The sequence below is a fragment of the Schistocerca nitens genome, chromosome 8 (assembly GCF_023898315.1).
Source record: "Schistocerca nitens isolate TAMUIC-IGC-003100 chromosome 8, iqSchNite1.1, whole genome shotgun sequence".
Lineage (NCBI taxonomy): Eukaryota > Metazoa > Arthropoda > Insecta > Orthoptera > Acrididae > Schistocerca > Schistocerca nitens.
In genome coordinates, this window is record NC_064621.1 from 501,965,407 (window position 1) to 501,982,096 (window position 16,690).

The 16,690-nt window shown below is 42.2% G+C and overlaps 1 protein-coding gene across 1 annotated transcript in view; it reads left to right on the forward strand.

Annotated features, from left to right (window-relative positions):
• The window catches only part of LOC126198871 (cholinesterase 1-like), a 121,130-nt gene extending 104,751 nt beyond the window's left edge, over positions 1-16,379 (forward strand). Inside the window, exons 8-10 of the mRNA XM_049935472.1 lie at positions 1,045-1,168; positions 10,519-10,651; positions 16,171-16,379. Of these exons, the coding sequence (XP_049791429.1) occupies positions 1,045-1,168; positions 10,519-10,651; positions 16,171-16,318 (405 nt within the window). The 3' untranslated portion in view covers positions 16,319-16,379. The remainder of the gene's footprint in view (positions 1-1,044; positions 1,169-10,518; positions 10,652-16,170) is intronic.
• Positions 16,380-16,690: the final 311 nt, after the last annotated feature.

A 16,690-nucleotide genomic window follows, 5' to 3' on the forward strand; every position in this document is an offset into this window, starting at 1 on the left:
TGGTTTCGTTACCACTTACCCATATCATTTTAGAATTTGCGTGGTATATTATCCTTCTCTTCTGCCTTGTCTGATCTCAAGCCTTCCGTAGCTCTTATATCTTCATGGATACTGTGCAAATCACATTTAAGTGCCTGGAAGAGGGTTCATCGAACCACCTTCACAATTCTCAATTATTACAATCTCGTAATAGCGCGCGGAAAGAATGATCACCTGTAACTTTGCGTAAGAGCTCCGATTTCCCTAATTTTATCGTGGTGATCGTTCCTCCCTATGTAGGTCGGTGTCAAAAAAATATTTTCGCATTCGGAGGAGAAAGTTGGTGATTGGAATTTCGTGAGAAGATTCCGTCGCAACGAAAAACGCCTTTCTTTTAATGATGTCCAGCCCAAATACTGCATAATTTCTGTGACACTATCTCCCATATTTCGCGATAATGCAAAACGTACTGCTCTTCTTTGAACTTTCTCGATGTACTCCGTTTATCCTATCTGGTAAGGATCCCACAGCGCGCAGCAGTATTCTAAAAGAGGACGGACAAGCGTAGTGTAGGCAATCCCCTTAGTAGGTCTGTTACATTTTCTAAGTGTCCTGCCAGTAAAACGGAGTCTTTGGTTAGTCTTACCCACAACATTTTATATGTGTTCCTTCCAATTTAAGTTGTTCGTAATTTTAATACCCAGGTATTTAGTTGAATTTACGGCTTTTAGTTAGACTGATTTATCGTGTAACCGAAGTTTAACGAGTTCCTTTGAGCACTCATCTGACTCTAATACTGGATCCCCTATCTCTTACTTAACGACTCCAATTTCTTCTATAACGTCATCAGGTACTTCCTTCCCCTCACATAAGCCTTCATTCTACTCTTTCCACCTATCCGATCTCTCTTAATGTTGCAACGTTTCTTTTTCATTTCACCGAAGGACGTTTTGAGATTTCTGTATGATGAATCATTCCTTTCGACGAGCATTACTTTTTCAATTCTGTCCAGCTCTTCCTGCAGCCATTTCGCTGGAATTTTACAAAGTAACTGTTTATTTGCAGCTGTTTTCCGACTTGTACTTCATGTATCCAGGGGACACCTTCGCTAGGGCCGTAGTGAACACCAGCACTCTACCCGTTCACTACTACTACTTTGACTACAACGGAACCGGCTACACGGAATACGGTAAGCGTTCACCGCCAGGAATGGCTTTTGCACACACATACGTTTTCTAGACTAGCTGTAGGGCAACATTGAATATACTATTAATAACTCCAATTATTTAAAATATCACAATGCTCAACCTCCATTTAATAATACATATTGGTGTAAGCACTCTTAGTTTCACCAAATTTGACATTAATCCAATTTCTGAGTAATATTGTTTTCTATGTTCGTTTATCGGTTAATACTGCTATATCGAAAATTCCTTGTACAGTTTTTGTAATTCGATATATTTCACAGCAGTTATTTTTCCGTTCAGTTCCTTGGAATCATCAGTAGTGGAAGACAGCAGATACTGAATCTACATTAACGACAACCAATAAGTTTAAGACACATAATCAGGCTCTATTTATTGTTAAAAGTTACGTGCGTCTGCCTGACTTGTGTACGTAGCGAAATGAAAGAACAGTGCTTCAAAGGGAAGTGCTTATTCTGTCTTCTCTCACTGATAACAACAGAAAAAGGAACGACATGGCGCAGAAAGACATGTACGAAGGACAGTAAGAACAATCAGTACATCTACTACAGTAAGCCAAATATGCACTGTATTGTTCACTGAAGATTAACAGGCGAGGTCTGGATTTCACGTGACAGAGAGGCTTATCTCTATCACGTGAAATCCAAACTACGCCCACTTTCCACGGTATTTAGGCCGTTCTTCGACGTCCGACTCGTCAGTCGGCAAGACTCAGCACAACCAGGAGCACCTCCGAAGATGACCAACGTAGCCTTGGACGAAATTCCGAGGATAGAAGAGTTCCATGGACCACGGCCATACAACCCGGAAGAATTCTCGGCAGCTGAAAACAGAATATTGTTTCCAAAGTGAAATGTACGACTTGTCTTTTCAGATAACGCATTAAAAATTTTTATCATTTCAAATGCTATCATCTTTACACCCAGTGAGACGGACGATTGGTTCAAATGGCTCTGAGCACTATGGGACTTAACATCTGAGGTCATCAGTCCCCTAGAACCTAGAACTACTTAAACCTAACTCACCTAAGGACATCACACACATCCATGCCCAAGGCAGGATTCGAACCTGCGACCGTAGCAGTCTCGCGGTTCCGCACTGAAGCGCCTAGAACCGCACGGCCACCGCGGCCGGCGAGACGGACGAATTCTCTCAAAATAATTAAAAGCCAAAAACGAAAAGTTGCCAAAAAATAAAAGTCGACTTCTACCTGGGATCCGGACGTGGATCTTTGCCTTTTACGTATAATGCTGCAGGCCGTCTCTCGCTTCAATCATAAGTATATGTCTGAGTGAAGCTACTCATGTATCACCACAATAAAATTAAAAACAATGAATAGTAAAAGGAGTATGAATGAGAACAGTGGCGTATTTAAGCTTACAAAATAACGACAAATTTATTAAATCTTCAGTAACTACAACTAGCTGATAAATCTTACTCCAAAACGACAAACACAAATCAGATAAGAAATGGTGTTTGATAGGCAAAGCACACATTGGGGTGGAAGCTACACAAATTCTCCTCTGAATTAATCTCTTTTACAACGAAATCTGACTTTGTTTACTTACATCCATTGTGAGGCCCAACTCCATTCAAACGGAATCAACTACGATCAGCTATACCACTAACGATGTTTCACCTGAGAATATCAGAGCTGTGAATACCATTTAAACACCCTACGCCGTTGCAGCAGTATTTTACCCTGTTACCTTGATTCAGGCGGCAGCAGAAAACGGTGCGCTGTGAGCAAGGAACGGTGCGCTCCGGGAGCTGTAATTTTCTGACACCGCCACGAAAATTCGCAAACTGCGCGGCCTGGCGTTCTGATTATCAGAACGCGGGTAGCTTCCCTATCAGAGTCGTGAAATCCCGGCAGATTTCAATGCTAGGTGCATCAGTTCGCTGGTCTGACCAAACCGATTTGACTCACAGGAACGACGGTGGAATGTTATCCACCCCTTCTGCGTTATTTGTTCTAAAGTTTCCAAAGCTCTTTTGAATTCTGATTCTAATACTGGACCCCTGTCTTTTCCATATCGACTTTAATTTCTTCTTCTATCACATCATCAGACACGTCCTCAATCCCCGTAGAGGCCTTAAGTGTACTTTTTCCACCTATCTGCTCTCTCCTCTGCGTTTAAGAGTGGATTTCGTACTTTTAATCCCAGCGATGGTTGTTTTGACGTTTCTACACACTGGGTCAGTCGTTCCGACGATAATTTCTTTTTCGATTTCTTCACAGCTGTCCTGTAGCGAGCCGCGCGACCGCTGCAGTCGCAGGTTCGAATCCTGCCTCGGGCATGGATGTGTGTGATGTCCTTAGGTTAGTTAGGTTGAAATAGTTCTAAGTTCTAGGGGACTGATGACCTCAGAAGTTGTCCCATAGTGCTCAGAGCCATTTGAACCATTTGTCCTGTAGCCACTTAGCCTTGGTTTCCTTGGACTTCCTGTTTACTTCATTCGTTATTTGTATTGCTGTATTCCTGTCTTTCCCTGAACATTTTATACTTTCTTCTTTCATCGATCGATTGAGGTGTTTCTTGTGTTACCAAAGGTATCTTCGCAGTAACCTTTTTAGTACCTCTGTTTGTCTTTCCAACCTTTGTGACTGCTCTTTTTAGGGATGTGTATTCCTCTTCAACTGTATTGCCTACTCTGCTATTGCTTAGCGCAGTATCCACATCATTAGCTAACTTCAAACACATCTCATCCTGCCGGCCGGAGTGGCCGAGCGGTTAAAGGCGCTACAGTCTGGAACCGCACGACCACTACGGTCGCAGGTACGAATCCTGCCTCGGGCATGGATGTGTGTGTGATGTCCTTAGGTTAGTTAGGTTTAAGTAGTTCTAAGTTCTAGGGGACTTATGACCACAGCAGTTGAGTCCCATAGTGCTCAGAGCCATTTGAACCCTTTTGAACCATCTCATCCTTCCTCAGCACCACAGTATCCCACCTCCTTCCATACTGATCCTTCTTTACAATTCTCTTAAACTTCAGTCTGCTCTTCATCATTACGATCTTGAAATCTGAGTCTATATCTGATCCTTGGTATGGCTTACCATTCTACAGTATATCTGATTTCGGAATCTCTGTCAGACCATGAGGTAATCCATTTCGAATGCTCCCGTGTCTCCTCCTCCTGTGATTCTTAAACGGAGTGCCACTATTGTCTCAAATTTATTGCAGTACATCAATTACTATTCCTCCTCTCTCATTCTTACTACCTATGCCATACTCCTCCGTAACCGTTTCTTTTATTCCTTCCCCTACACCCACGTTCAGATGTTTGATATTCCACGTCCCGTTTCGTAGAATGTTACCGTTATTCTATCTTTTTCTCATAGTCACCACCCACATTGCACTCCTCTTCCGGAAATCCGAAGGCAGTTGTGCTTTAAGCGCAGTTTAAGATGAATCTTCAGTGTTTAGAGTATGCCCAGCTTATGTAAACAGGTGTGCTATTAGAATGAGATTTTCACTCTGCAGCGGAGTGTGCACTGATATGAAACTTCCTGGCAGATTAAAACTGTGTGCCCGACCGAGACTCGAACTCGGGACCTTTGCCTTTCGCGGGCAAGTGCTCTAACATCTGAGCTACCGAAGCACGACTCACGCCCGGTCCTCACAGCTTTACTTCTGCCAGTATCTCGTCTCCTACCTTCCAAACTTTACAGAAGCTCTCCTGCGAACCTTGCAGAACTAGCACTCCTGAAAGAAAGGATATTGCGGAGACATGGCTTAGCCACAGCCTGGGGGATGTTTCCAGAATGAGATTTTCACTCTGCAGCGGAGTGTGCGCTGATATGAAACTTCCTGGCAGATTAAAACTGTGTGCCCGACCGAGTGCTAGTTCTGCAAGGTTCGCAGGAGAGCTTCTGTAAAGTTTGGAAGGTAGGAGACGAGATACTGGCAGAAGTAAAGCTGTGAGGACCGGGCGTGAGTCGTGCTTCGGTAGCTCGCGAAAGGCAAAGGTCCCGAGTTCGAGTCTCGGTCGGGCACACAGTTTTAATCTGCCAGGAAGTTTCATATCAGCGCACACTCCGCTGCAGAGTGAAAATCTCATTCTGGAAACATCCCCCAGGCTGTGGCTAAACCATGTCTCCGCAATATCCTTTCTTTCAGGAGTGCTAGTTCTGCAAGGTTCGCAGGAGGGCTTCTGTAAAGTTTGGAAGGTAGGAGACGAGATACTGGCAGAAGTAAAGCTGTGAGGACCGGGCGTGAGTCGTGCTTCGGTAGCTCAGATGTTAGAGCACTTGCCCGCGAAAGGCAAAGGTCCCGAGTTCGAGTCTCGGTCGGGCACACAGTTTTAATCTGCCAGGAAGTTTCAGGTGTGCTATTACGTACAGTGTTTTTGTGACGTAACATCTGTCAGCAGTATATACAGTATATGGACATGGCCATTTGCGCAAGGTGCATTATGTTTTTAAATATGTTAGTTATGACACACCTTCTATAACGTACTGTTTTTTATTCGCATTACAACATGCCGTGAGGTCCAACTTGAAATGAACACGTTTCACGACAAAAAGATTTTTTAAGACCTGAAGATGACAACGAAATCTGTCGAATCCGATTGCTTAAAATAAAGAATTATTTATGCGATCTTGACATTACAACGTTTTTAGCACCTGAAACAGATCGCTCCTTCTGTCTTCTCAAAATGAGAAAATGCTATCGACGTACAGTTTTTCGGAAAAGAACATTGCTATGACCAGAGAATAACCAGCACTAAGAGTGGAAAAGGCGTGGATCAACTGTTTACTGCGGTAGCACCCCAATTACGGGGTAGTTTATGAAAGACACTGCAATGAAAATTAGAGAAAAATTTCTCCATTTGGGACAGCTGCACAGTGTCGTTCATCAAGGAAGCCCCAAAATTGAAGAATTTTTTGTAGTAATTAGAGTTGAAATTCTCTGTGATCTGTGACAGAACGGTCACAGGAATGCACCGGAGTCACGAACAATGGCGGTCGAGTTTAGGCTCGTTCTCCGTACCTACATCACGTCACGTCCGACAGCCAATGTGCGTCCAGGAGTGTTCTGAGCGTTCTCCTGAGAATGCCGTACCAAATGTGACCATTAAACGAGATCGTAGGGAGCTGTTTATTGAATTTCGATTCCATTTGTTACGAATTGTCATCACTGATTGTGGTTGTAAGTGATAAATTCTGCATAAGCGGCGAGACATATTTTGCAGCACATACGCATTCTTCAAATGGAAAGCACGCGCATCCGCGTACCGCAACTGTCGCTTGGAATGGCCAACAACGCAATCCGCGTCCGTGCTTCGACATGCGCGATCCGCCATCGTTCGTAGATCAGACTGTAGTGTCGCTCGTGTTTACTGTTGATATGTCCGCCGCTGGTAGCCGCGTGCTCAGCGCGACGGAATGTCACACCTCACGGCCCGGGTTCGATTCCCGGCTGGGTGGGAGATTTTGTCCGTTCAGGGACTATGTGTTGTGTTGTCCTTATCATCATCATTTCATCCCCATCGACACGCAAGTCGCCGAAGTGGCCTCACCTCGAAAGACTTGCACCAGGCGAAAGCTCTACCCGACGGGAGGCCCTAGCCATACGGCTTTTACCTTTTTACTGTTGTTATCAGGTCTGGTAGGGAATGTAAGAGACGTGAAAAGCGACAGATTTTAAGTGATCAAGGTGAAGAGCGCGAAGATGCCGCGTACTCCTACGAGACAGCGTTATCAGCACCTGTCAGTCTCAAAAGAGCCTCATTATGAATTACCATTTTCCCGGCTGTGGATAGTCGATTTGCGCTTATCCAGACTTGTGGAGCATTCGGATGTGCCAGTGGCCCGATGTTGAACTTCCCGGGAACATGAGGGCTGCATATGCTCCGTGAGGTTTCTGGTCAACCAAATCTGACCGCCACAAGGGAGGAACGCAGTATTCAGGATCAAACTCAAGAACACGTAATGGGCCCCCTGTTACACTGTGTATCATCCCACTCCATTGCATGGAGACTAGCAGCAGCCGGACTATCGAATTATCGTGTACGTTGCATTAACACAACACAAACGGCTGTATTAGATGTTATGCCATAAATGGGAAGTACGGACTACTGATGAATTGCGTCGCATTGTGTTCAGCCTACATTAGCCCAGACGATCATCATCGTCGAGTACGGCAGTGATATGAAGAGATGTTGATTCTTCCACTGTTTTGGAGAAGCACAGCGGTGTCACTCCTGGGGACAAGGCGTGGGAAGCCACCGCGTCTGACTTCAAGCCGCGGCTGGTACACTGAGGGGACTGTGATAGAAAAACGGTATGTGACGGATACCCTGCGTCCTCATGTGTTATCTCTCATGCAACAGTATTGTGGTGATACTTTTCAACAGAAGAATGCTCATCCACACATAACACGTGTCTGCAAAAACTGTCTTTGAGATACTGAGGTACTCCTGTGGCCGGCAAATTCCCCAGATCTATCCCCGATAGAACATGTGTAAAACCATCTCGAAAGTAACTCTCAGTGTCGATATATACGATATCAAAGGCCGGATACCTCGGGAAAGGACACAAAGGCTTTATCTTACCTTTCCCAACCGAATAAGTGCATACATCCAGGCCAGAGAGTGTGCAACATCAGACTGCTAAGTGGGCTCATACTGCCAAGTTCTATGTAAATTTGACTCAGTTTTGTAATTACTGAAGTAACATCATATGCTCTCTCACCCCTAGAAGTGTCAGTACATCTCCTCGTCCTCTTTTGGGTGCTTCACTCTTTTGGCAGCCAGTGTACATTGAGCACAACTCGTATAGCTGTTCTGAGACTTCACTGAACATTGTTAGCAAGCATTTTAACCTGCTACATACCTGTCTTTGCTTTAGTGATAATTCTCTAAAATTGTTCTTGAACCGCGATATTTTCTCTCTCTCAAACATCACAATTGTGTATAGAATATACACTGAAGCACCAAAGAAACTGGTATAGGGATGCGTATTCAAATACAGAGATATGTAAAAAGGTAGAATATGGAGCTGCGGTCGGCAACGACTATATGAGACAACAGGTGTCTGGAGCAGTAGTGAGATCGGTTACTGCTGCTACTATGGCAGGCTATCAAGACTTAGGTGAGTTTCAAAGTGCTGTTGTAGTCGGCGCACGAGCAATGGGACACGGCATCTCCGAGTTTGCGATGAAGTGGGGATTCTCCCGTACGACAGTTTCAAAGAGTGTACCGTGAATATCAGGAATCCGGTAAAACATCAAATCTCCGACATCGCCGAGGCTGTAAAAAGATCCTTCAAGAACGGGACCAACGACGACTGAAGAGAATCGTTCAACGTGACAGAGGTGCAACCCTTACGCAAATTTCAACGCTGGGCCGTCAACAAGTGTTAGCGAGCGAACCATTCAACGAAACATCATCTATATGGGCTTTCGGAGCCAAAGACCCACTCGTGTACCCTTGATGGCTGCACGACGCAAAGCTTTACGCCTCACCTCGGCCCGTCAACACCGACATTGGACTGTTGATGACTGGAAACATGCTGCCTGATCGGACGAGTCTCGTTTCAAACTGTATGGAGCGGATGGACGTGTACGGGTATGGAGACAATGGACCCTGCATATCAGCAAGGGACTGCTCAAGCTGGTGGAGGCTCTGTAATGGTTTGGGGCGTCTGCAGTTGGAGTGTTATGAGACCCCTCATACACCTAGATACGACTCTGACAAGTGACACGTACGTAAGCATCCTGTATGATCACCTGCATCCATTGATGTTCCACGTGCATTCCGACAGACTTGGGCAATTCCAGCAGGACAATGCGGCATCCCAGACGTCCAGAATTCCTACGGACTGGGTACAGGAACACTCTTCTGAGCTTAAACACTTCCGCTTTCCACGAAACTCCCCAGACTGAACATTATTGAGCGTGTCTGGGATGCCTTGCAAGGTGCTTTTCAGAAGAGATCTCCATCCTCCCACCCCCCGTACTCTTACGGATTTATGGACAGCCCTGAAGGGTTCGTGGTGTCAGTGTTCCCTGCAGCGCTACTCCAGACATTAGTTGAGTCCTTGCCACATTGTGTTGCGGCATGTCTGCTCGCTGGCGGGGGCCTTACACGCTATTTGCGGGTGTACCAGTTTCTCTGGTTCTTCAGTGTAGGTCACAATATTTTACAGTTGTGACACACATTCCTCACATTTTCCTCCCTAGACCTAAATGTTTGCTGTTGGTGGCTCAGGTGCTTGACTTTTTGACGAATAAATATCTTCCTACCTTCCTCAACTTTTCATTAATTCGTATTACTAAATTTTTTGAATCGTCATATTCGGATATCTTGCCAACATGTGTCCCGTGGCAGTGGCTGGCTGACCGACTGTCGACGGTAATTTTCGAAAAAGATGGCCAGCTGGAGTGGCCGAGCGGTTCTAGGCGCTACAGTCTGAAACCGCGCGACCGCTACGGTCGCAGGTTCGAATCCTGCCTCGGGAATGGATGTGTGTGATGTTCTTAGGTTGGTTAGGTTTAAGTAGTTCTAAGTTCTAGGGGACTGATGACCTCAGAAGTTAAGTCCCATAGTGCTCAGAGCCATTTGAACCATTTTCGAAAAAGATGTTTAGTTCCGAGAGTCTTTACTCCTACAAGCACTTCAAAATAAGTCTGTCTTCCAGGCAACAACTCTCAAATTTAGATTTCCTCATATCCACTATGGCCTTACTGGAGACTTTATATACTACGTATATTACCTAAGTTTTCACTGAACCATTCCACACTTCGGTACTTCATGTGGATGATGACAGAAATGATTACTATTTTTTATACACCTTCCTCGCTTCTCTTCGCCCAGATTATTTCGCATTCTAAGTCTTTATAAATCTCATTAAACAATACTGAGTTTTACCAAAGATAAGCCTCCACCATTGATATCAGGTTACGATAACGGTACGTTATCCATTAGATATTTAATGTTTCTTGATATTTATTTCCAGTTTTAGTCAGCTCTATGTATCAGCTATTGCGAGCAAATTAATACCACAACCTGTTGTTATTCCAGTCATAGAAATTGAAAGGTTTTCTTGATTCAAATTAAAAACATTTATTTCACTATTGGTTTTAATACCATACCATAATATATGCAGCTGTTGGAAACACACCATAGAAAACAAATACGGTGCACTTTTTGTCACAACTTTAATCATTAGTGTTTAACACTTGTTTTCACGCTGGGCTTAATTGAGTTGTTTTGATCATTAGGGTACTAAAGATGTGCAGCTATGTGGTACTGGTGACGAGACGTCTGCTTGACTGTCAGCTACTTTAAGGCATTGCCAACAATATTTGTTGTACAAACATTTTTCAGGTATGGCGCATGCAGGGGAAGGCATCTATCTGTTTCCGGGAAACTCGCCTCAGCCAGATACGGATCCTAATTCGGATGATGGGAGAGTGGCCAATCTCTTGACGACACTATGGACCAATTTCGGCAAATACGGGTACGTCGTGTCATTAATAGTTCTTCATACTGTGGCTGTAAACAGGTTCCAGAATCAATTATTACTTGAAAGGAGTACTAATTAGTCGTAACTGTGATGTTAGCAAACACAAATAGTAATTTTTTTGAAAAAAAAAAGAAAACACAAATGCTCAGTCACTGAAGACTAAATGTCAGATATTATTGTAGCAGTAAGATAATCAGGTAAAATAATAGCTGATATGCTGTCCAAGCTGTGGACACATGATTTCTTTAATAGCTTCTATGTAATTTAAATTTTGAGTTGTCTTTGTTTACCTTATTTATTCGTATGATACACTCTACAGGGAGTGGCTGAAATAAGTACAGGCAGTTTTATTAACTCATATGGCTAACTGACACACTTTGGCGACTTGCGTGTCAACGTCTCAAGTGCAGCTTTCACGTGCTGGTGCCTCTTGTAATGAGTCCATGTAGATTCCAGAGTAGTGTTAGCGTCATTGGCCATGATAAAAGAGCAGGAAGAGTAAACGACTATCCTGTTGGAATCGCACCAAAGGGGGCCGCTGACAGCAACGTCACCATTCAAATGACGGCTGTCCCTGTCCCAAGGAAGCTTTATCCACAGAAAATTATCATCGTTGGTCGATCATAACGAAGTGCAGAAAGACGTGAATAAAATTTCCAATTGGTGTAATGAATGGCATCTCTCTTGTCATGGGGATAAACGGAAGATAAAGCCCAAACAAACAGAAAGAAAAGTAGGCAGCATGCGATTACATCAGTGCTGAATATCTGGAGCACTTCGTATAAATGGTTGGGAATAATACTGAAAATCGATGTGAAATGCGACGAACACGTATCATCAATTAGAAGGGAAGGCGAATGAAAGACGCCGTTTTGTCGGCATGGTTTGGGGAAAGTGCAGTACATCTGTAAAAGAAATCTCATACAAGATGTTAGAGACAGCAATTCTAGAGTACGGCTTCAGCGACTTGAGTATTTATCAAGTAGTCATGATAAAAGAAATCGACAAAACGTAGAGACGCCCTGGTAGGGTCGAAATAGTTCGCCATATAGTATACTAGAGTGTAGCAGAGATGTTTGGAAAACTCAATTGGGAGTATGTGAAGGAAAGACTACTTTACTGTCGCTAAACCCTGTTGGGTAAATTTAGAGAACCGGCATCCTAAAAAGACTGTATGGTAAATCTGCTGCTACCATCTGACATCTCGCCATGAGAAAATGATGTGTGGCCAGAGGGCCTGCAGAAGCATGTAAAAAGTCATTTTTCCTCCATGAGTTTTTATCAGTGAATACTACAGAAACTGGACAAAGTACCCTCTTTCATACAGTGTACATTTTCTTGCGGAGTATATATTTACATGTAGAGTCACTATCAACAGTATCAGACGCCCCACCCCAAGAGATACTTTACGCGATGAGAAGTATCCAGATACCTGTTAGTGGACATTAATATGGATGTGTGCCCATCATTCGCCTTTGTGACGCGTGAAACTCTGATGACGACACTTTCAGGGAGGTGTGTGAATATGTGTGAACGAATGGCAGCCCATTGTTCATCAAGAGCCGAAACAGGAACAGGTACTGATGTTAAACGTTGGGATTGCCACGAAGTAACTTTCTAACACTTCACAGAGGTGTTCCATTGGCTTAAGTTGGGAAGTCTGGGCAAGCAAGCCCATTTGGAGAATGTTTCTGTCCACAAATCATCTCAGATGCTGCTTTAACTATGTATCTTTTATTAATGACGTGCTGTGTGGCAAGTGTGCTAGCTACGAGTGATGAAAAACATCATTTCTGTAATCGTTAATGTGACTAGTAGACCTATGTTGAATGACACCCTTCATGTCACTGAAGATGTGTAGCTATTTAGGCTGTAATGAATTGGTTTTTGATGTGAACCATTAGTTTGTTTGTATTCAAACTCTATACAGAATTATTCCTTTATTTGTAAGCCTTATATATGCAATTGATGATGATTCTATGATTGAGTATTTCTTATGCTTTAATTTGATGCGTTTTTCTTTGATACTCTTCATATTGAGAAATACCTTTGCGTTTACTGTTGTGAATCTTGTACATGTGAGTCTTAGAGATTTAAATGTTTTCCTCTTTCAGTATTCAATTTCTTCTTGTATGCGCCGTTAGTGACAGCCATTCATGTTCGCAATATACCCATGATAAAATCCTTTACTTGTCTGCCAGTTTTATTTGTAACACTGATTGCACTTATATAGTTGAATATTTCTTTCATGTTTACGCTTTGACATATAGTTTCGACTACTTTTCATATATCATATTAAGTTCAATCAGTGGTTTTCTTATTGTTATAAATTTTCTAACCTATTTCTTTCATTTTTTAAATTCTAGCATACATTCCGTATCTCAATTTATTGTACTATACTCTTGTAAATCACATTTCGATCATACTGATCCATTTTGTGGACAAACATCATCGATGGCTTCAAGGTGCTGTTTTATAAACTGTAAATTCATTGTGTTACACCTAGTAAAAGCATTACATTTTCTATAAGCTGTCTTGTTTAGATTTGAATGTGATGGTGTGTACATTCACTTCATGTAACGTTTTTGTTGATTACTTCCAATGTATGAAATATTCTTTTTTCTTTACGCTTTATTTTTGTATGTTTTTGTAGTTTATGTATAATCGTTGTAACAGAGTTCACACTTATTCCCTACATTTACAGCCATAATTGATATATTGGATGAATATTAATAATACCGAGAAACTATAGGCACGGATTTGTGAGTGAAAATGGAGGAAAAAATATCCTATAAAAATGTGTCTGGAAACGCATCGTTGCCAGGGTAGATGACGGTGACGAATGAAAGTTCTTCTGACCGCATGGTGTGTGTTCCTTGTGTGTCGCAGGTGGTGTGATCGACGCAGCGTACTGTGAACAGCAGTATTCATACAGGGAACAAGCCGAGATGGTGTTTATGTATGGCCAAGCAGATGGAAAGAGTCGAGAGGCAGAACCGGGTCTTCCAAATCTGGCTTAAGACCAGTCCATCGCCTCCCTGCAAGTTCGTCTGTCTGAAAGGACCCATGGTCACACAAATGCCCAAGAATTGGAAATGGTGTGTGATGTGGCTAGTGTCTGTGAGGGTACTTGGTTTGGTGTAGCCGTGCTGCCTCTTGACCATTTCCATCTGCTTGACCGCACACAAACACCATCTTGGCTTGTTCCGAAAAAAGTGAAATTGCTTACAATGTCCAAAGTAAATATTCGAAGCAAAACTGTGTGAAGTGAAGAATTGAATTCTACATTTTTCTTAGATTTTCCAGACTCAGAAGTTGGGCTTTGTTCTGACGGTGTCCCATGAGATCGGTGGCTGCAGTCACAATATCTCTTTCACTAGTTATCAGTAAATGCTTGCCGTTTCAGTGCTTCTACATTATATGTGAGGTTTTTAGAATTTTTCTCGTAAAACAAATGTGATTTCTTTGTATACATAACGCTGTGTCCAACTATGTGGCACTCAGACCAGACAGATAGTCATTTCTTTGCTTATCATTGGATAGAACTAAAATTCCGGAATAGAATGACTACTAACACGGGTGGATTATTTTTTTTCATTTCTGAATTGTGGGAGTTAATGAATTTTTTGGCATTTAGCAGGTGCTCAGGTTTGAGCAAAGACATCAGAAGAATTACTTACATTACATACATGAGTGATCAAGTGTGATTATGAAATTCCTGTTCTAAACTGCTTATTTTTTGTGAACATATCCCAGACTCCCTGTATCACAATTCATTGTAGATATGCAGATAAATTAAATTCTGTGTAAAGCAGGGGCCATGCCTATCCATTACGTTAAAAACATTAATTCTTTTGGAATATTCGGTTCAAAGCAAACGTGTTTGATACATAAATCCCTCATACAGAATTTTTAAAATAATGCATTTGAGAGAAGAAAATAGCTTTGGCGTGATTGAAGTCAGGTGTAGTCGTCTGAACGTATTGTCGAATGATTAAAAGGCAATACAGTTATCTATTGATTTTTTTAATAAAAAGGCCATTATTAGGTACCGATTATGAAATGTTGGTCACTCAATTTTATTAGACAATAACTAAAGTAATGGTATTAAAGTAATAGTTTGTTTTATAGAGAAGAATCTGTTACATACAGCCTTCCCCCAGTACCATTATCAATAAAACAGTAACATTTTAGTTGCAAAATGATACAGAATTTGTGAATTTTTTTCATTGTCGTTCTAAAGTTATAAGATTCTTTTCTTGAGTCGAGGGAACAATTAGAATATTAACAATAAATGTATGAGTCATCGGTCGATTGCGATGAAGCTTAGACGCTATGTGAATACATATTAGGCTACGTTTTAGACAAATAACGTAATCTCTGATATGCGATGATTAAAATCTACAAAAATTGTATGACATGTCATTGCTGAAAAAGTGCACCTCGCGGCTAATGATATGATGATGACCTGCTGGGCAAACAGAAACCGGTAATCATTAATAAAAGAAATAGTGATCCAAACGGTGTCTGTACATTCGACATGAGGTGTAGAATGGTGTTATTTCGTACTGAAAAAGCATACAGTGAAACATAAGAGCGAGTGATGTTCGCATACATCTCCCCATTCCAAAGACCACATAAAGCTACGCGCTTCATCTAAAAAAATAATCTTACATACATACACAACCTCGTCCAGATACATGTTACTCATAGATTTTTGATGGATGACAACGAGTTCAGGTCCTCGTCAGATCAGAACGCTGCTGGTTTGTGTCTTAGAAGTATGAATCAATGAAGTAGAACATTCGTCCACTACACTGGCGAAATTTAGTGCATTTCGTATACGCTTGCCCTCGGGACAAAAGGTATGCGATACACACATACCTGGTTCTATATAAACTACATTCCACTGTAATGAACCTTCTGTTCCATAACGTCAGTACTCCGGTAAATGAAGAAAGAGCAGACGGTAGTTTGTTGGATTACATTCCAGTATCTTTGAACGTCTAATACTAAACATAGATAAACGGCCATTGGCCAAACTTGGAAGTATTTAGGAACAACACAACAACAAGCATTTTCCATCACCGACCTGACTGTGTCTCAACTGCCAGCATAGCTTATTTTTTTCGGTGGCTGTCACAGCACGGTGCCATGTGACTTCGTTGTCTGTTCCACTTGTCTCCGCTCGTTGACACAGCGCCCATACCGCCCCCACTCACTGACACAGAGTTAGCTCCTTTGCGCAGGTAACGTTTGCCGTTGCCTGGTGCGTTGCGATTTTGTATAGTTCTATCATGATAACCACGTATCGGTTTTGGTGTCAATGACTTCTCTGGTTATGAATGTTGTAATCATTAGTCACGTCACTGTGGAAAGTAGAGCATCGTTCCAGTTCCCATACATATAAATACTGAGTGCTTACGTCAGTGTTCATGGAGGTCACCATTAATAAAGGAATTACTTGAGATTGATATGCACATTGTGTGACTGGGCTTTCATTTTGTTTTCAGGGATCCTGCACCGTCTGGAAATCCAGTGGTATGGGACACGTTCACTGCTAATGCTTCCAACTATCTGGATATGAAACTGGAATTTGTGACACGTCAAGATTTGCTCAAGGAGCGGATGGATTTTTGGAGAGAAATACTACCTTCATAAAGAGTTTCATAATGTGATATACTGTCGTGTGCTGCTCAACATAAAGTAAATTTTGCTTCTATTTGATTTTAAAAAAGTATCATCACAACATCAATCCTAATTCTGTTCCATGCACCATCCCGCAGTTCCTCTAATGAAATTTTAAGGCCGCGTTCGTCCCATAAACGATTATTCATTCGTGATTCTGCAGTATAGGATAAGGAGAGCGATATTCAAAAGCAAATACAAAGGACTACCTGATTTTTTTATCCATTTGTGCCACATGTCGCCTTAACGCCCAATAAAGATCGCTCTATAAAGACAACAATATCAACATATTTTGATCGTGATAATTGTTTGTAGTTTCCAAAAATGTGTAGCTACACATAGTTT